At 43.2% G+C, this 21,327-nt stretch overlaps 1 protein-coding gene across 2 annotated transcripts in view; it reads right to left on the reverse strand.

Moving 5' to 3' along the window:
• The window catches only part of MCU (mitochondrial calcium uniporter), a 93,143-nt gene extending 72,276 nt beyond the window's left edge, over window positions 1-20,867 (reverse strand). For both annotated transcript variants that reach the window (XM_040606358.1, XM_040606359.1), the window contains exon 1: window positions 20,679-20,867. In XM_040606358.1, coding sequence (XP_040462292.1) covers window positions 20,679-20,801 — 123 coding nt within the window. In that variant the 5' untranslated portion in view covers window positions 20,802-20,867. The remainder of the gene's footprint in view (window positions 1-20,678) is intronic.
• Between the last annotated feature and the right edge of the window lie 460 nt (window positions 20,868-21,327).

A 21,327-nucleotide genomic window follows, 5' to 3' on the forward strand; every position in this document is an offset into this window, starting at 1 on the left:
TTGTGCTGCATTAACAGAAACAAAACTGCCTCCCTCTGCCTGCAGGTTACTTGCCTCATGAGGCCACACCAGGAATAGCAAAGTTCATACCCACAGTACAACTGAGAAGTAGGACTGGAAAGAGCCTAGGAGAAGGTCCACCAGAAGGTCAGGGGTCTAGAACATTGGATATGTAAGAGGCTACAGTAGAGGTACATACAGAGGCTAAAGGCTGTTCAGCTTGGAGAAGACACTGCCACATGATCCAATCCAATGCCACATGATACCTGAAGAGGAACCATAGGCAAGATGGAGCCATTCTTCTGGGGGCTGCACAGCAAAACCTCAAGACACAAATTGTTTTAACAGAATTATCTTAGGCACACACACACACAAAAAAAAAAAGGTGGAAAAATTACCATGAGAGCTGCGCAGCACCTGAAAAAGAAAGCCTGAAGAGACAAGTCGAATTTCCATCTTTGCAGGTTTTTCAGAGCACACCTGGACAAGGCCTTAGGCAACCTGAAGCTGCATTGAATCCAACCGTCCCCCAAAGTAGGTTAATGTTGCCAACCTGCAGAGGTCCCCTCCAATAAAACCTACCCAGTCATCTTCAACAACTGTTTAGGCTTACTGCTGATTAACATCCATAGGGCAAACCTGCATAATGTTACCTTCTTCCAACTTGAACACTGACAAAGCCACAATACGTACCATTTAAAATACTTAACATCCTTCAAGATGATCAAATTCTGCATTCTAGAAGTTCCTAATGTAAACCCCCCCCAACAAGTTTGTACTCAAGATACCTACACATTGCAATCAAAATCACTACCAACGTATGAACACTACTTTTTGTCCTAACAGGTGTGATTAGTTATTCATTTGCCAATCAGATGATTAGCCCCATGTGAAGGTCCTAATTGGATGAAATCTCAGCTAATAAGTTGCTTATGGTAACTTTCAAAAACCACAATACCACCCCACCAATACTTGGATTTGTCCTCGTACCTTTTAATAATCTGCCTGTACATTTTACTTCAGTTTTCACTCACTCTACCATTCATATAGTCACACTGCTACCAAAATCTCCTGATGTCATTCAAATGCTGTATCCCACGATCAACAGCCACAGCTTCCATGCTCTGCTTGGCAGAAAAAGGAAAAAAAGGAAACCAAATTTCATGAGCCCATTTTTAAGTGGGAATATCTACATTCTTGAATTAAACAACACGAGAAATAGGAGCACGTATGCTGCAGTAAACCATAAACACTACCTGCTGCTAACTCAATCCCAGTGGGTCACTCATGCAGTTCTTAAACCCTAGACTTTTGTTCCCATCAATTAGTCAGAAACTTAAAAAAATTCCTACACATGTATATCTTTGTAAATAACTTAATTTTACCAAGTGGTGCTGTAAGAGGCAACATTGCTACTACTTCCAACATCAGGGAGGACTCCTCTCATCAGCTCTGAAGATGATTAAATCTGTATGTAAATTCAGTTACTCTTTCTGCACAAAATTAACATTCAGTTCAAGGCAAGCTCATGGAGCTTCCATCTACTAAGGCTTATTCCTGCAGGCACAGCATTCTTTTTACTCCTTGTTGCGCCTGGATGGTATATACCTTCTCAAGGCCCCACAAACGGGCACGATCTTGCAGCCTTTGGCAAAACCAAGATAAAATTTTAGGTTATGTAGTAAACTTGAATTTTGTCATGAAAAAAGCAACTTCAAACTCTTTTAAGACTTAGCCAAAATATTTGCTAGCAACATTTGTTTAGACTTCTGTCTCTAGAAAAACCAGATAAATCATGCCCACACAATTTCATTGAAAAGCTGACTGCAGAGTTTTTAAATATGGACCTGTTTGTTAGCTTGAAAACCAAAGTTGAAACTGGCTTTGTAAACAAGAGGAACGGATTTGTAATTTTAGATCAAATACTGAGGGTTTTGGAAGAAAAAAAATAATGTATGTTTACCTGTTTATCAATGGAGGACTTTGTACAGAGTCAGGAAACATCAATCATATGCAAGGAAGAAGAAAGGGAAAGAGGCAGTTTTTCATCCTACAACCCTCCCACACACATAGGCTCACTGGGAAAAAGACTATTTAGCCCGAGTTACTAGTTATATGCTAGAAAAAGCCATTATAGGCAAGCAACAAAAGCAGAGTGTTCACCCAGTTGGTAAACAAGAATTAAAAGGTGACCATTACGTTAGTAAGCTGCAAAACAACTGCCTCCATGGGAACAGAGACACAGCTTCAGCCATGGCAAGCCTCACTGGAAGGAAAACGGAAACTTCTTATTAGCCACATGTGTAATGCACATATGCTCATTTAAACTCCTTGTCCTTCCACTATGAAGTACAACTCCCAAGATACGACGTTACAAGAGAAGACACCAACTTCTACTCAAAGCTTCACCCAGAACCAATTCCTCCATGGGAAGAGGCATTAGAAAGCAGCCCTACAGCCTACTCATACAGGAGGTACAGCTAGGGAGTTATAGCACATACTCAGAGCTGTTTGTCTACCTTCTCACACTCAACGTGGCCTTAATAGTCAGCTTTCCGTTATTAAAAGTTGAATATAATTCTCTGGTTTGTCCTAGCAGGTTAAGATGCATATCCAGGTTTTCGCTTATTTATTTTTAACACCATACGCAGCACACTATCACGCACAATTCAATTGGATAGGAACTCGTGTGGCATTACCGTTATTTACTTTATCCAACAACTTGCACGGTTGAAAAAGCTACTCTTTGTTTCTTGTCCTGCCAATATAAAAGGCTTACTCTGATATAAGTACACAAATAACCATGAAAACATCAAGTGCTGGTTGTAAAGCTTCCAAATGTTTTCTCCTGAATTTGAGAATTTTCATGAAGTTATTACTAAAGTATAAACAACAATGAGAAACACTGAAAATATCAATGCCACAGTTTTCAAGTTTGTTACTTATTCCCTTTGAGGTCTGGAAAAAGGCTGGGAGAGAAAACAAGGCTCGCAAGGCAAAAATCATTATTTCCCCCAGGCAAGCGTTCTGGTGGTAAATGGTACATTCTTCCTCTACAAAGAATTTCTTACATCCCCCAGCTACCAAGAATTCTAACACCCCAAGTACTGGCCCAACACTACCAACACATAAAGATCAGAGGGCTTACAATGCCAGATAATTACAACACATTAAGTAACTTGGAAGGCTAAATCAAGCAGAAGCCCAAAACCCTTCAGGCAGAAATAACACACATTACTCACTGCAGGTTCCATACTGAGGAAAGGGAAAACCAAGGCAGCACCAAGCGAGGTGATGGTGTTCTTGCAGCCTTTTTGCTGTGCTCAGCCCATGCCTGCTACCATCCCCCAAGACTCACCAAGGGAGCCAGGGCCCCTTCCACAACTGCTCCTCGTCAGGTCAGGCCGTTGCACACACAGCTGTTCCTCATGCACCTAACTCAGGTCAGGCCGTTGCACACACAGCTGTTCCTCATGCACTTAATGGGGTACCACAAGCCCCTCCAACCACTGCAGGGGGAGGGGAACCCTCTGGGCCAGGTGAGACTCATCCCTCCAAACCCACCAAGGTCAGTCTGCCATTCTCTACCCAGCTGGTTTTACTCTGATCACAGCTGCTGGAGGGACAGAAAAATCCCTGGTTAGGACACACAGACAAGCCGTAGCAGAAGGGATTGCATTGTGTTCTCACCCCACACCCTCCCATTTAATTGTATTTATTTTTTTAAACCAATTCCCTTGATGTATTAGCAAAGATCTTAATTGGTTCAATCTCTATCCTAACCATTGGTGGATTATTATTTTTTTTTTTGCCAAAAACCATGGAAAACTACTAAGAAAAGCTTAACTAGACATCGCATAGAGAAAATATCCAGTTAAATGCTGCAATGGTAGAAGAGGCATACAATTTTCAATGCAATATACACTCCCTTCCTTGTAGGTGCTGGAAAACAAGGTATAGTTTCCCCAGCTGGTAAGCAGTTCTGCCCTTCAAGCTTCCTGCACTTTTCCAAAGCGTACACAATTTGCTTATTTTCTGCAGCAGCACGCACCCTGGCTTAAGTTCATTGCATAAAAATCAAGCTCTAACCCTCATGCTACCACTATCACCAGTACAGATTTGACACCACGAAGATACTTCCTAAAGGACAACGATGCTAATAGTATATTTGAAGAGACTATTATTTTTTATTGCCATGGTGCAGAAGTAGAAGTGTCATCAGTTCAAGGAAAATCAACTGCTGACAGAATCTCTGGAAGACAGTCATGTATTATGAACTATGTATTTATATCTAGTAAACTTAAGCCTAATCACATTTTTTTTCCATTTAGTGGTATTAAATAACAATCAGTTTCTTCTTATCCCTGGCAAGCTACAACAGCTGCATGAAGAAACCCCATATCAAAGCAGCCTGGTGTCCCTGACTGCACACACCTGCCATCAGGGACACTTACCAACACCAGTCTGATGTGTGATAAACTTACTTCCTTCCAGCTCACACTTGCAACATGAACCTCTCCACAATCCCAAAGGCCGTTTTAAAATCAGAACAAATAGCCAGTTTAACATCATAGGTCAAATATCCTTCAAGAGGTCCAAGAAGCATGCCGTTTATTGCAGTAATGGCTCAAAGGTCACCATTCAAAGGGCAGAGATTCTTAGGAACTAAATATTTACTTGCAGAAAACCTGAGACAATCCCCACAGACACCTCAGCCTTCTCTGAAAAGTGCTTTGGCATACAGACAAGGAACCATTCATAAAGGTAAGTCATCTGCCTGCACAGGAACTGCAGAAATTCCTTTCTTCGAGGCCTCTCACCACAGGCAACTACCAAGCCAGCGTGAAGTAAGTTACACCAGCTTCTCCAGGACCGGGTCACTGCGCAGCTCCTGCCTCTTAACCCATGCTTACTCATCCTGACAACCTGGAGAACAGCCAGCTGGTCTTTCTGCACGCTTTTACTGACAAAGGAACATGCAAATGCCAGTTTTTGCTAGTGAAAAGCAGATATGAACGCCTTCACATCTCTAGCTTAAAAGGGGTATCACATCTGTGCTCCAACCCAAACATTAACTTTTCCCACAGTAAACAGAAAATCAGAGCACACTATAACGGTAACCACAAAATTGGTGAGGTTGTGTATGGTCCAAACATTTCCAGCTTTGTGAGGTATGCCTTGCAAAACAGTTCTTTGCCAAAAAATGCTTTCAAAGAAACCAAGGGAGGGTAAAGAAATCCATGATGGCCATAGAACTCAAAAATAACTAAGCCATTTTCCATTTGCTTGACTGTGGAATCAGCAAAATCTAAGTAGTTTTGCCCTTCAAGCTTCTTGCACTTTTCTGAAGCACTTGCACCTGAACTTCCCGCTGTACCAATAAAGATGGGGCATTTAATCTCATCTGAATTTCTAAAACTACAAGACAGCTAGAAATATTTGATGCTGAACCCCTGCTCGGTTCACTGCCAGCTATTTGTTAGCAATACTGATGGCATATCCATTTAAATCTGTATCACAGCAGCCTGCCAGATTACTGTTTTACTGACAGTAATTCCATGTTATTTTTCTAAACCAGGATAATCTTATTATTAAGTACAGTAAGGTAAGAAGTTTGGAAGTACGTACTTTGTATTCCAAGAATCACTTTCAACAAATTCTGAGTGAAAACCGACCCCAGAAGTTTTAGGCTTCCCAAAACCCTCCCAGTAGTGCTCTTAAGGATTAGAGCAGAAGTAACAATTCTTTCCTGAAGTTATCACCAGTGAAAGGTCTGAGCAAGACTTGTCAACCAACAACACTCTATAAAACACAATTGTTTTGGGTTTGGGATGAGGTTTTCTTTGCCATTTCATATGAATTTTTTACAGCTTTTTGCAAATTATAAAAATATCAGTTTATAGAAATGTAAGACTGGTAGTAACCAGCATGCAAAAACAGATTATAGCTTGTGCTGGATTAAGCGGACATTTTACACCACTATGTAGTCTGTTTGGGTTTTTGTTTTAGAGACCATACTTGATAGAAGACAGAAGAAAAGGGAGGGGACAGGGAGAGGTTCAAGTAAGACATATTTATGATTGGAGGCTCTGGAGCATCAAGTCAGCACGTTACATAAAATTAATCTTGCCAGCTACTGGGTACTTAAGCTTTTTCAGCAAGGAAGGCATTAGTCACAGTCAGTAGCTCTACACAGAGGCACAGCATCTCATTTACCAGAATAAGCCGTAGAAAGAAAGGACTGATGCACAAGGTGAGATTGTATCTCATTATATACACACCCATGTAGAGGTACAATAGAGGGCACACCAGCAGGGGCAGCAGCAAGGGTACCTCCAGTGACACAAGGGCTGGAAGGAGCTCTTAGCAATGAAAAGAAACAGTGTTCAGTCAACTGAATAGGTCACAAGGAGCGTTCAGGGGACTGTTTCAGAGATCTAAAGGCAATTTTCATTTAAGTAGCTGCTTAAGAGGAAAAAAATCCATATGTAATAGCTAATTTTGTTACACAGGATCCAGGGAGATTCCTTGTCTCATGACAGATGGAGCAAGGACTGCTACTCTGAAGGGAGAAGGTCCTGTACTCCAACGGAAGCACTGACACTAGGTTATAACTACAAAACTACTGCTAACATGCATATGGTCCACACTGTGATGTAAAGTTGCTTCCAATAAAACCTCTTGCCCTAGCATCAGTATTTACAGCTGAGGAACTCAGGATGTTTCCCATGCAACAAGTAAGAAAAAAGAAACAAGCAGCTTTAGTAGGAATGTTTTACTGTATGTCATTTTTCTAAATTCCACCTGACTATTACTTAAAAGCTGTTCTAGAAAGTAAGTATTTTTATGAACACCAGCTGAAGCTGACAAAAAAGCAGATCATTTGCACTGTCACTCCAGCCACAGGAGGGCATCAGAAAAGCATACCTTCCCATCCCCTCTCTTCACGACACAAGGGCTCATATACTACATTCAACCTTTGAGCTTCATAACCCAATCCTAATTACCGTGGAGAGGGAAAAATAATTTATAACTGATCAGAGCTTTGGGTAGAAAGGAAGCAAATGTTTCATCAGAGACTGGTTATTTTTCTCCCATCAGACTATTTACCTGCAAAAGCCATATCACAATTAAGCCTGCAAACAGCCATTATAACTGTTTAAAGTTAAGACTTTTTATGTTGGGTCACGTGCAAGTTTGTGCTCCTTCAGACTCTTTCAAAGGTGCAACTAATAGCGCCACAATAACCTGGTAGTCTTATTTTCACCGTAAGGATGATGGAAAAAAACCCTGTTACTAGATAAAAGCCTTAACACAGGGAAAAAATAAAAGTGTTTGTCATTATGAGAACACTATTAAGCAAGGAGGAAAAAGCAACATTGCAGCAACAGCACTAGAGAAACCAAGTGATGAGTAAGAACAGCATCTTTGTACCAAAGTTACCAGAATATAATTCAGGAATAAGTCACTGAAGAGCTTTGAGGTGTCATCAAATTCCTGTACTTATAATAATAATGATAGATGGCAAAGTGGAATATGAACAGATGACAATAGTTCAACTGCACCCTATACTTCATCTACTATTTTTCCCCATTATTTTTTATTTTCTGCCTGGAACTCTACTTCCCCTCTAGCTTGGAAAACAACTAGCTTCCCAGTGAGTCCATAAGATGTATTTATATTGATCAGCAAGATATCAAGTTGACTTTCAGTATTGCTCAACTTGAACCTCATTGACTGATTTCAAAAAGATGTAGTTGTTATACTTACAATGTCATTTCAACATGTGCAATTTTTTTCAGTTCTACAATAAATTATGTAGATATTTTTCACAGTGAGAGCTGGAAGGTTTTCACATTCAAATCAAGATTTCTCTACAAGAAGTCGCACAGAATTCCAGGGTTTATCTCATGTTTATGTACCAGCTCTTCATGCATCTCAGTCTACAGCAGAAGTTGAGGGACTCAGCAAAATACCATTGCAGTAGGAGAGAAGATACAGTAAAAGACAACAGAAAATGTAATTTCTATTTTGACTAGTGATATTTCTTCAGACAACAGACAAGCGAGAGGTAGATCTCTTCATTCATACAAGCTTCAGGCTAGAAAGCTTGCAGAGACTGCTAATGAGAATGGGAAAAGCCTCACATAACTCAGTGATTACCATGACTGACAATTAATATTAAGGTGCAAGCAATCCCAGCACAGATATAAAGCCAGAGCTGGAGAACTGCAGCTGTAAACACAGCTCATAAAATGCAAATTCTAATCGCTTTAGATTAAACAAGTCTGACATGTATTACTTCCAGCACTGGTAAGCCAAGCCCACCACTAGCAGGTAAGTGTTAACTGTCTTCAAATGAAGAGTTACAGAGAATGCTTTTTCAGAGGCAAATAGTGGCCAAAATTCAATTAGAAATGTTTTAAACTACCCCATGGTTACAAATGAAGAAAAAAGGAAACTCAGTTCTCAAACTAAAGTAGCTAAACTAAAAGAGAACTTTTTGAACAGATGTTGTTTTTTATCTTTCTCCAAAGGTGGGTTGTTTCTGTTGACTATTCCTGCATGCCTTTCAGTTTTTCTCTGCATAGCAGCTCCTTCTCTTGTGCTCAATGTCTGCTTGTAATTGAGAACTAAAGTAGCCTAACCTAAAACCAAGATTCATGGGATATTAGTATTGTAAAAACCAAAAGCACCCTAAACTTGGAAAGTATGACAGCAAAAGGTTGAAAGCTTTTTTTTTCTCCTTTGTTTTCTTTAGAAAAGCTTGAAGGAGGCTGAGTAACAAAGCTAGAGCACATTAAAAAAATTACCAGAAAAAGAATTATGGGGTTTTTGGTGTGATCAATGGAAAGCAGTCAAGAGCTTACTTCACTGAATTGCCTTGGCTAAAAAGTAAGGATACACTTAACTACTGATATGCATCCCCCACAGAGCACAGATTTCCAGTCAGCTTACTCAAACACCCTTACTGTAGGGTCTCCATGTCCTCTAGGGTGTCTCACAGCACTAAGATAGTAATTCAGCTTTCTTCATGCGCCTGCAACCCATGTATTGCCACATTATGACTGTAAGAAAGCTTTTAAGTGTTTGCGAGTCAGAATCCTGTTTGAAGCATCATCAGCTCCAACCTGTGGCTAGAGAGATCATGTCCTGAAGGAGGCAAATTGAGCCCTGTAGTGCCATCAAACCCATACAATAACTAGTTCAGATACACAGTGAACATGAAGATATTCCTATGATTTGCTTGTCACACGGCAATGCGGATTCCATCTGGTGTAGAAATCCACACAACTTAAGTAAATACTGCCTTGACAAGTACCCTGGTACTCTGACACTGTAATTCCAAGAACAAACAGCCCTCTATGGTGCATTCTCTTATGTAAAATGTCAGGCTAATCATAGCAATTCAGGTTTATGAGTATTGCCATAACTCCTAAATGGAAGTAAAAATGTGGATAAAAGCGTTTAGGATGACTCAGTTACACACCTACCTCTCTTCAAAGGACAAACTAAGAAATTAATTATGTCTGACCACAATGACAAGGAGAAAATAGTGCTTGTTTTAAATCCTGAAAGCAACACTGTTCTGTGTTCGGTGTTCTTGTCTCTTTCTCTCCTTTTCACTGATACTTGAATAATTGAGGGGACACACTGCTCCTAACCTTGAGAAGCAAGACTGTATCAAACCAAAGTCTGATCATTTTTCATCCCAAGACAAAAAAAGCCCAAATCTCTTGTCTGAGCCACCAAGAACAGTTTTTACTTCCATGCTTGCCCAAGAAGTAGGTCATGAAAACAGCAGCTCCACAAAACTCACTGCCCTAGATCCGAAGTCCTGGGTGCTCCACTCAAACTGGAGCTGTGCGTTACCAGCATGCTTGGGAGAGGAGAGAGAAGGATGCCCTGCAACAGACATAATATGCGTATCATTGACTGCAAAAGAAAAAAGTAAAAAAAAATATGATGCTATAATTACAGGCAGACATTGAGCACAAGAGAAGGAGCTGCTATGTAGAGTAAAACTGAATGGCATGCAGGAATAGTCAACAGAAACAACCCACCTTTGGAGAAAGATAAAAAACAACATCTGTTCAAAATGCTATTTACAAAACAATTCATTTCACAAGTGCCTGTGTGGTATTAATGCTTTTCTCAAAATCCTTACTTTCAGCATCCTTGCCAACTCAAAAGAAAATATCTGCATAGTCTCATATCCTGCCCTACTCAATCTAGCTAAATAATGAAGAGGAGTACTTTGTGAAACTGTTTAAAATTACTCTCTTGAACACTAAATGCCAAAAGGAAGTATGGAAATGGTCACTCCTACACACAAGAGTGATGAGCCGATTCAAAATTGTGATTTATTTTTAATGAGTACGTGTGCAAATCTGAGTCATGTTCTTTATCTTTGGACAAAATTATTCTTAGGATAAAACTAATTGTGGAGACCATCACTCTATTCAACTTTGTGGTCAGAGAAATCCCTGTCTTTTTGGCTTCAAACCAAAGCTCTGTTTTGGACTATCAGCTTCTTGTTACTTAGTGATCAGACTCCCATCGCCCTGGCAAACAATTAGGAATCCATGTTTCAACACATGTAACTGTTTCTCCCTTCACTTTTCCAGGTGTCAAAAACAACAACATGCCCTCTGCCTCCTCAGTCCTCCTGCATGATGCACAGCACTGACCGTAGCCTGAATAAAAGCCAAACAGCACTTGCTCGTCCAGTTTTCCAGGCAGTTCATACAGCACAAGAGCAGCTTATCTGGAACTTGCAACAGGAAAGAAAAAATCTTCAATATACTCCTTCAATTCAGAGGGGAGTATTTGGAGCTTGTTATATTGCTAGCAATATACGTTGCTCATAATACAACTCTTCTTTCTTCAGATAGAGATTAGATTTGGCCATCTTGAAACCCTTACACCCAAGTCCAAGTGAAGAATCATACTCTCCTCTTGAATGTAATAATATCCTCAAACTCAGAGGAAACCATACCGCGCTGTACTGATATAATTATAAAATCTACTAAATATTTAGACAATGGAATTTCTGTTATCACTACCTTAGAAACAAGTCCCTTGATAACAGGAATAGCCTCGCAGCAAGCAGCAGACTCCCTTGGGAGCTCTTTATGCAGCAAATGCTGTTGCGCATCACAAACATGCCACGCTCTATCATCCGACTGAACGTTCGGCTCCCCCTTTCGCCTCTGCAGGAAGCCAAGAGGATTTCCCAAGTCACATGATAAATTAGAGCACTTTCACTCCAAAAAAGGAATCACATTTTCTTCCCCTGGGAAATCTCTGCACTTTTTCACCTCACTGTTATTTCAGGGAGAAATTACTTTCTCTGCCAGCCTTCTCTCCCATCTCTCTCCACACAAGATTATCTGCAATGTTTCAGACAGGTTCCCAATTAATCTAAATTACTTTTAAAAGGTTGCTACTGCATTGCATTTTGACTGTGGGTTTTGTTTAGAAGCAGAAAACATGAATAGGACATGGTGTATCAAATTGTTTCCAGTGGCAAGCATTATGTATGTAATGGCAATGTAGTAATCGTACAGAAAAAGTCCCATATAAAAATGATCATCCAGATCCCAGCTACTGCTTTCTAACACGCAACTTGAAAAATTCCTGTATTACTCTTGTGCTATTTTGGACAGCCCATTTTCTCTTAAGATCTTCATTTGTCAGAGGACCATTTGAAATTGTTGCCTTCTGAGTTACTTTGCCAGGCAGAAAACTCACTATCACTTAAGTCCAAACATCTTCAGAAAAAATGACAAGGATAAATTATGAGGATGTATTTTTAAAGAAATTGTTTAAGTGGAGAGAAGAACTATTTCCTTTCACAACAGTCTGTCACAACTAATTTCTTTCACTTAGAGACAGAGCCCGCTGTTCTGATGATATTTCACAACGTGCATTCTGGCTGATGAACATCCATTTGCTATTCATTCTACAGATTTCAGCTGCAAATCAAAGAGAACGCAGCATCATTAGAAGTCATTTTTTTGCAGAAGAAAATGAGGGCTCAAGACAAATATCACCATGCCTTAACAAGGGGGTCTACAGTACATAAGTCAAGTGACAGGTATGTGCACCGATGAAGGAAACCACACAGAGAACAGGAGCTGACAAGGAGTAAACAGTCACAGTTCAGCAGGTATCGCCAATTCACATTTCAGCTGACAGCGAGCAAGCTCGTATATCAAGGGAGTACCTCCTGCTCATCGGAACCTATACCTTTTACAAATCATGAACAAACCCATGAATTTACAAGGTCCATATGTCAGGTTCTAACTGAATGGTTCTTAAAGTTGCTCTTCTAGCCATTTCCAAAACATACAAGTCACAGATGTACAAACAAGCCACCTCCATTACTACATTTAGGGAACACATTTTTCCTTAGCAGCTCTAGTAATAATTGACATGAGCTTATCCAAATAAACTCAGTATGCAGCTTAAGGAAACACAACATTCTTTGTAACAAAATAAAACAAGGAAAGCTTTGCCTAGCTCGGTGCTTTTCGGGTAACACGATGACGCAGAACAGGAAAAACATGGACTAACTTCAGACTTTTCCAGCAACTGACCTAGACAAATCAGATATTAGTTAGAAACGTCCCTGACAATCTAGAAGGAAAGGATGCTGTTTGCCAGCCACCAACCCTACAGTCACTTCATTCACGAACTGCTTGGTGAGCTTCCCCACCTGAAATCGCATGCAGATTGATCCAAGAAATCCAGTTATTTTGCATTCCTCTTTCCATCTGACAGTGTGCTCAGGTGTCCCCAGCTCCTGCACACACACAGAGGAACAGATGCTGCTCTGAGGTACATTGCAAAGCCAAGGCTTACCACTTTCATCTGGCAACCATTCTTCCTCACCCCGTTTCTACAACCTCACACCACTTTGAGTCTACATAAGCTTTGGATAACAGAATGAGCAGCAAGCTACATACATGTCTTGGGACCTGTGTGACGGAAGCAATCAAAATTGTTACCATAGCATTATTCCAAAACCCTCTCAAAACAGCAATACATTCCACAAAGCTTTTCTTAAACCCTATAAAACTTCTTAGGCTATGACCTCAGAGTGAATTATTTTATTCCCAGCAGGCTGCAGGACAGAACACAAAACTGACAATCACCCAGAGGGTTTACTTATGGTGGTCATTCCCCAGTAGATCCTTCCTGTTATACAACAAAGTGAAATTCAGGTTTTAATTACCCCAATACATAGTTTCAGAGACTTGAGTTTTCCTCGTTGCATGGCAGCCTTCTCCTCCTGGGGAAGCCAACAAAAGCAAAAAGCTGAAATAAGCTTGTTCACTGTGTTTCCCCCCCCCCAGTTATGCAAGTTGTTCTACATTTCCTAATTCCTTAAGAGCTGCCAAGAATGCAGAAAAAGATAGCAGACATGCTTAGTGTTTTACATGAGACGTAAGCGATACCCTATAGGCTTGCCCTACTAGAAAACAGTGCCACATCACATTAAAGTGATGCATATTTTCATCTTCATTAAAATGACATCTCATTTTGATGACCAATTAAGATCTTAATAAGAGGAAGAAAACCCTTTGCCAAAAGTTTAATAGAAAAGGGACAAGTCATTTTCTTTTCATCATTAAATACTGAAGGACAGAACAGCCCTTAAAGCCAGATTGCTCTAGTTTGCCCTCATAAAGCAAGTACTGAAATACGATGAAAACCACATCAGCAATATCACAGGTGGTCTCTCACCCAGAGAGCACTCCAGAGATAAGCATTCCTCCATGGCGAGCAGAGAGCACAGTTTCATCTAGCAAAATTTGTCAAGGACAGCTCCTCATCCCACGTGGGGCTACCAGAGGCCATGGGAGCAGAAAGCAGCAGTTGGGATCTCAGCAAGAGTGACCACCAGCTGACACTGCAATAAATAAGGAATATTAAAAAAAAAACAAAAAACAAAAACAAACCAAAAAACACAGACCCAAAGCCAACAAAAATAAAGCTACCCAAAATCAAAACCCAACCATTTCTACATTTCCATGGACCTACAAATAGGATAATAATATAAATTACAGATTTGTATCATCTCAATGCTATTTTACAGAATTACAAAAAACTGACTCATAGCACAAATCTGAAATGAAATCATAAAAGTTACATTTTACCCTCAAAACCAGATGGGACCTAATCTCAAAGAAAGTTTAATCTTTAAGATTAGTGTAAAAACATCTTTACAAAATGAAAAACAATAAAAAAAGATATTGCTCTTTTTCCTCTCTTTTCAGGCTTGACTCTAGTAAGGAGAGCTATACCTATTCTGTGCGAATGCAGCTGAGAAATATTCCCCATATGCAAAAAGCTGTCCTGAAATTTTTTATATTAATGACTGGATCAACCTTACCGTGACTGTAATTTCCTTTCCTATCACAGACCCTACATAAAAAGTCTTGATTACTCCCACAGGCTGAGGTATAAATAAAAAAAATAGTATCATCAAATAGCTGTAAAAAAAAACCAAACCACAAACCCAACATCTGAAGCTTCTTTCCTATTCACTGGATGAATGGGCACAGCAAAAGCTATGAAATGCCTTTTTTTTTTTTTTTTTTTTTTAGATTCAGCCTGCCTTCAAAAACCTATTTTGCTCTGTAAGAATTAAAACCACCAAAAGAATGTTTTAGCTACTTTCACACATCAAAAAAATACTTGCTGGTCATCTCCCTCTTAAGTTTTTGTTCATGCAAAAAAATCCCAACACAATCTAACAAAGAAAGCTAAAAAGCACAAAATTTTCAACTTACTACTGGTACTCCATTGCTCTATAATTAGCTTAGGGCAGATTCCTTCCTCTCATTTGAGGTAAAAGCATGGAAAAAGTTTTCTTTCCTCCTGAACCTTTCAAAATACTATTGAGCCATAGCGCTCCTTGTGGCAGTAAATCCAGCACGAGGCAGCAGACCTTACTTGGCCTCGCATTTTAATCAATTTAGCCAGTACTAGAATGGGCAAGTGGCAATGACAGCTACAAGAAATTGTTATGTTTTCACCACCCTCTGCCAGGGCAAGGCAAGTGAGGAGTCAGCAGGACAGCAAGTGCACATGCGTAGGAAGGAGACAAGGGAAGGAACAGGAGAAAAAGGTAGATTTGGTGGAGAGACCCATCTTTATGGTCTTTAACTCTTCCTAGAGCTCCCTCAACATTATAAATGTTCTGCTGGATTGGTATTTACTTATATTGCAGTTCAAGCCATATCCTGGTTTACTTCCAAAATTACACCAGATGGATCTCTTCCTCGTTTGCAGCATGCATGCCACTGTTCCTATGGGTGTCGCAGCATGGGAAACATTGGAGGTCAGGGCAGGCAACAAGTACAACCAAAGATCTGGCAAGAATAATTGTTTTATGCCCCTTCAAACCACTGGACAGCCACCAGTTCTTCAGCTTTTTAATGATTCATTTGAAAATTACAGTCAGCAGTATGCAAGGTCAGGAAAACAAAAGTTCAGTTAATTAAAGCAGTACACCAGTTCCCATCCTCAGCAAAAACAGACACCACAGCGAAATATTCTTCCAAGTTTCACCATCCTTGCAGCCAGTCACTGCTGCTCCATGAGTTTTGTGAGCCTCAAGCTCTGCCAGATAAATAAATTTGTTTCAACAAGTGGACAACTGTAGGGCAATCAACTGTTGCTTGTAACAGCAAGGTCTTTGGGTGGTTACTGGGGGCCCCACCACGGAAATCAGTACACAGCTGAGCAACAGCTTCTCTGGAACCTGATGCTGCAAGTTTCCGCCATAGCATAGGAAAGAAACCACCAAATACATGCACCATGTCCACTGCATCCTCCTCCCATGGTTTCTCACACCCCAGGACACCTTTCCTTGGTACAGAATCCTCACATCTTTGTGGGATATGCTCTCTACTGCATCCTTAATACAGCGTTACCTGCACCAAAACCCTACCTGGCTTGGAGGGCCGATTGACACAGGTAGCCCTGATCCTCCTCTGGAACAGAGACAAAAACCTGTGACCTGTCTGATAACTACTTGAAATTTGGCTGCAGCTCAGTTAGGTTCAGATCTTCCTTCTCAGCTTTAGAAGGCGGCACTTGGAGTCTTTATTCCTGATCTACCCAGAGTTGCCGAGATTAACTACTATAGGAACACCACATGCAGCTGAGCTCTTGATTTTCTACAGGTATTTTTTCCACATTTGAACCAGTTGATTACATTCCAACCCAGCAGAACTCAAGCACTGGCTACGTGCACTAAGAAACACAGTAACCAGAGACTAATCCCTGTAAGAAGAAAGTCATGAAGATCAGGTATTCAACATGCAGAAGTAGAACATTTTATTTAAGTCCTTGCCTACCACCACATATTTGAAAAACATTTATCGATTACTTCCTCAGCGGCGTGGAGCTCTTGTCTTCAGCAGCTTACCCTGAACACCCACACTACCTGGAACAAGTAAGAGTCAAAGAAGGACCTTCTTTGCGGGGACCTTTCCTCTGAGGAACATCCACTTTAATACTCTCTCCACACACCTCTGAGGGCAAGCTGTCTAACAGAGAAATAGCAGCAATTTTTGCATTAAACTCTAGAAATTACTGCAGGACAAAGGCCTTAATAGGCAGTATCGCAATTCATGGCTGCTACGCTTCTCACCAGTTGATAACCTAGCAAACACCGCTAGATTGAGAAGTGCCACCTAATCACCCACCAAGTGCTCCATCCCCATCTCAATCCTGTGGCTTAAAAGTCAGTGCATAGGCTTGTACATTCATACCCCCACCACACACCTTGTAACAGTCCCTGCCGACCAGCACCAGCTGGGCTTGTCTCCACCACTCTCCCTGCTTCTCCATCCTTTGCAACTTCTTGGATGTAGCTGGTGTATATAAAAAAGAAACCACACACAGTACTTTCATTCCACCCCATCTTACTTGCCGATACTGACTTCTGCTGTTTCTGGTCTTCCCACCAGAAGTTACCTGGGCTTGATTAACCAAACTGCCTTCTCTCATCTCCCATCTTCACACACAACCTTCCAGCAGCACATTAGATGTCCACAGTTCCCTCCCAACAAGGAAGTGCATATAGCATCAGTTTAAAACAAACATCAATACTATTGATGTTTCGCTCTACAAACTATTCAGATGTACTCATCTCCAAAGCTGTAGCCATCCACTTGTTCCCCTTGACAGTACAAACCCCCTGTCTGCTTCAGCAGCATCTCCACTGCAAACATGCTTGCTATCTCTTCTTCCTCTCCTCCTCTACAAGGCTTCTTCTACTCTCAGGTACATGTAACAGACTGGGAGAATAGAAATAGATGCAACTTCTGGTACCTCTGTTGTAAGTCCATTTATTCAGCCCTGTCACGTACTTCCAACACTACGGATGCTCCAGCCCCACTTTTGCCAATCAGTTCTCTCCTTACCCCGCCCAGTAATCCTGCAAGGCACGTTATCACTTGAAATTCACAAGTATAAGTAAACGCTTCCTCCTGCCTGCTTCTTCCTATTTCAAGATCAATAAGCAAATTTCTCATTCAAATTTTCTGCATCCTCTTCCCAGGGTCTCTCACATCATGTTCTGTCCTGTCTGAACAGTATCACAGGAAGACTTGCTGTATCCTCCATAAACCCATATCTACATGCTGAGCCCACTGATCTTTCCCAACTCTCTCAGCATTCAAAACTCTTAAGCTGTGAATTCTTCATTCAAGCCCTACAGCTCCCAATATTACTGTATTCCCATCTGACCCTTCATAAACCAAGTGTCTATTTACTCAAGAGTTTAGACCTCCTTGCCCTCTACTGTTCAATGTTATCGTAGCCTCATTCTTTGCACTTTCCCCATCTGGAGGGTTTTTTTGTTTGTTTGTTTTGGGTTGGTTTTGGTGGTGTTGTTTTTTTTTTTAAGTACTGTTGTCTCACAGTAGTCCAGTCAATTGATCCAGGCTCTTGCCAGCATATTTTATATGCCTTTTGAAAGAACTCATCCATAAGACCATTTAGCATTTCCCCCCTTTTTCAAGCAAGCCCATTTAATTTATCACCTCTGCAAGAAATCAGCCATCCTGAGAAGCAACCAAGTAGAATTTATGCTACTAAAAATAATACTGCACAGACATACCTAATATAATCACTCTATTAATTACATCTATATTATACAAAGTCTTCCTACCTATTTTTAATATAACCTATAAACTCAAGAAGCTTACGCTGTCCAGTCCCATCACAGAGCACAATCAATTCTTCATCAGCCATAACAGATTCATGTGTGTCCAACCTGTCCCAACCACCTTCAAGACTGAAGACTGAACAGCTTTCCCAGGAAAGAGTTCAGGATTTCACTACTCTTACTGTCAGTAAAAAGATTTCCAGCACCTAACCAAACCTATCTTCTCACACTGTAAGCCCATTACTTCTTCTCCTACCCAGAACAGATTTTCTGTTTTTCTGCTTCCACATTACAGCAACCTCCTTTCAATTTTCTCTTTATTATGAAGAGCTCTGGTTCCTGTTATTTCTCTTTGGAGATCATTTATTCCAGGATTCAGCAGCACTCAGGTCTCTACTCTCTCCCAGTGGTCCACCTAGTTTCTCAAATGCAGCATGACAGAAAGGATAAATCATCTTTTCTGCGAGGAAATAAATAGGCACATTACAGATACTGTCAAGAGGAACAGTTAAGATACTGGGTCCTGACCTGCTCCCAGCAGCTTTCGCTTGATCGCTAGGTTCACTGGGATACTTCACCATTCAATACCTACTGAACTGACTTGTGTACAACCTCCCTATTGAAAATAAGGAAACCCCCAAAATTAATCACTGCAATACCACAAACAGCCAACAGCCAAGCAACCAAAAATCAAACTGCATAACGCAAGTGGCACTAAAGCCAGAAGAGCCTTCTAATAATCAGTTCACAGGACAAGCAGAATCCTTCTCCTTCCCCGAGTACCTGAAGGGGACCGCTTTGACAGTACAATTTTAGTGTGCTCCCGAGCATGCCCACCCTTCAGCTGGGGCCACAGCAGCAGCAAAATATCCCAGAAAAACAGAACAGATTCAGTACTGTTTTTAATGGTTGGTTTTGATCTTCTTGCACATATACTGCTACACTTAGTCCAGTTAGCAGCATCAAGCATGAATCTGAGTCTCTGTTAAATTAATTGCAAAGGTCAACTTCAGTTTAGATAAATAATTTATTATTTTCTGGGTCAGACTGCTAAAAGGGACAACTTAAATGACAATTATGAAAGCTGAAAAGGCTGTTCCACACCTGACCAGAACCCAGAGTACTGGTGACCTCACTTGTCAGGTCGGTATTTACAAAGTCTGAAATCAATACTGCAGAAGTCACACTTCACACATGTGAACGACTGCACTGCAAATATGGGACTGATGCAATTGAGACACTCGATACCGACAGAACCTCCGGCATCCCATTGCTGTGAGAACATACCAACACCGGTAGAGTACCGGCACCCCGAAGGTACAAGGCACAAACAATTTGCTGCTCTTTACACAGTACCCTAGAGACACTGCATTGTATCCGCTGTTCCAATGGAGCTCTGAGCCCTGCTCCATCACCCACTTAATACATGATTTTGGTGGCTTTATGTAGTTTCATGATTAGTTGCTCCAGCAAAACAAGCGAGCGACAGGTGCACACCTCCAACGGCAGCTTTTTTTTATAGGCAGCAATAAAACAGATTGTGGCAAAAAGCTAAGAAGTATATCCCACGGTTACATACTGTTCCCTTAATTTAAAAAGAAAAAAGCCTCCCGGTATTTTTAGCAAATCTTTCGAGCTCCAAGACGCAACCTGCTGCCTTTACATTTTTTTCCACCCTAAGGCACATAGTAAGCAACGCATGTGCTGCCAGTCTCCTCTTTCCTGGCAAAGCCATGAAGCACGCTGCTCCTGCAGGGGAAGCAAACAATAACCGGCTGTTTGTGGCCCCTCTCCCAGGGGCTGCACCAACCCGGCTGACACCCGCTGGGGGGGAACTCGGGGAGACCCCCTGGTGCCCCTCCCCTGGCTGACCTTGAGCAGGGGCGGCAAAAAAGAGAGGAAAATGTTTGATAACAAAAAAAAAGAAAAAGCGAAGATCCGCTGGCCACCGGCGCTCGCCTCCTCCAGCCCGCGCCCCCGGGCGCTGCTGCCCCGCCACCGCCCGCCCCGCCGGGGGCTGCCGGACCCCCGCCCCCCCGGCTCGCGGCGGCCCCGCGCGCCACCTGGCGGCCGCGCCCCGCCGGGACCCGACCCCCACCCCGCGAGCCCGTGCCCGGTAAATGGCTGCGCCGGGCCGCTCCCGCGCCCTCCGGGACGAGCGAGGTAAGAGACAGCGCGGCGCAAGGCGGGGGCGGGGGGCGCTTGCTCGCGGGGGCGGGGCGACGGCGGGAGGGTCGGGGGGCTGCCCGCTGCCGGAGCGGGGCCGGGGGCTCGGCTGCCGCCGCCCGCCCCACTCAAGTTTCGCCCGGCGACGGCGCTAAGAATAACGCGCAGCTGCCGCGGCCGGGCCGGGGACCGCCGCCGCCGCCTCCCGGAGAACGGGGCGGGGGGGGCGGAACGGGGGGCCCCCCCGCCGCCCGCGGCTTGCCGGCACCGCGCCCGCCTCAGCCGGCCACCGCCTGAAGGGCACGGCTCCCGTCTCACTCACCGTCCGGTGTCGCTGCTGCTGTTGGCGGCGCCGCCCCAGCGCCGGGAAGCAACCGGCCGCCGTCAGCGCAGCGGGGCGGCGGCAGAGGAGAAGCGGCAGCGATCTGCCCGCCGTGGCCGCCATCGCGCCGCTGGAGCCGCCTCACGCTGCGGCGGCGACGGCGGCGGTTGCTGCTGCCGCCCGGGCGGGGATGAGGGAGGGGAAGCGGCGGGGCGGGGCCGGCCGGCGCCAGCGGCCAATCGGGGCGAACCTCTCGCCGGCCTGGGGCTCGTCAAGCCAAGCCGGGGCCGCCAATCAGCGCCACGCGGATGCCCTGCCCGGAGAGGCGATTGGTCCCTGCCTTCCCTCTCGTGCTGGCGGTGGGCGGGGCCCCGCCAGGGCTGGAGGGCAGGGAAACTCTTGGGCAGGGGCGCCGCGGGGCGGGGCCGGGGAAGGGGCGGGGTCACTCCGGGGGCGGGGCCAGGGCTGGGGCGGGGCTGGGAGCGGCAAGGGAGGGGAGGGGGGCGCGGGGGGAACTGGGTGCAACAGGGGAGGGGGTACAGAAAGGTGGGAGGCACCGGGGAAGGGGTGCGGGGGTGAGGTGGTGCGCAGCAGGGAAGGCCACAAAGGCACAACCATGGCCCTGGGGAGGCACCGTGGGAAAGGCATA

Source organism: Falco naumanni, chromosome 9 (genome assembly GCF_017639655.2).
Source record: "Falco naumanni isolate bFalNau1 chromosome 9, bFalNau1.pat, whole genome shotgun sequence".
Taxonomy (NCBI): Eukaryota; Metazoa; Chordata; class Aves; order Falconiformes; family Falconidae; genus Falco; species Falco naumanni.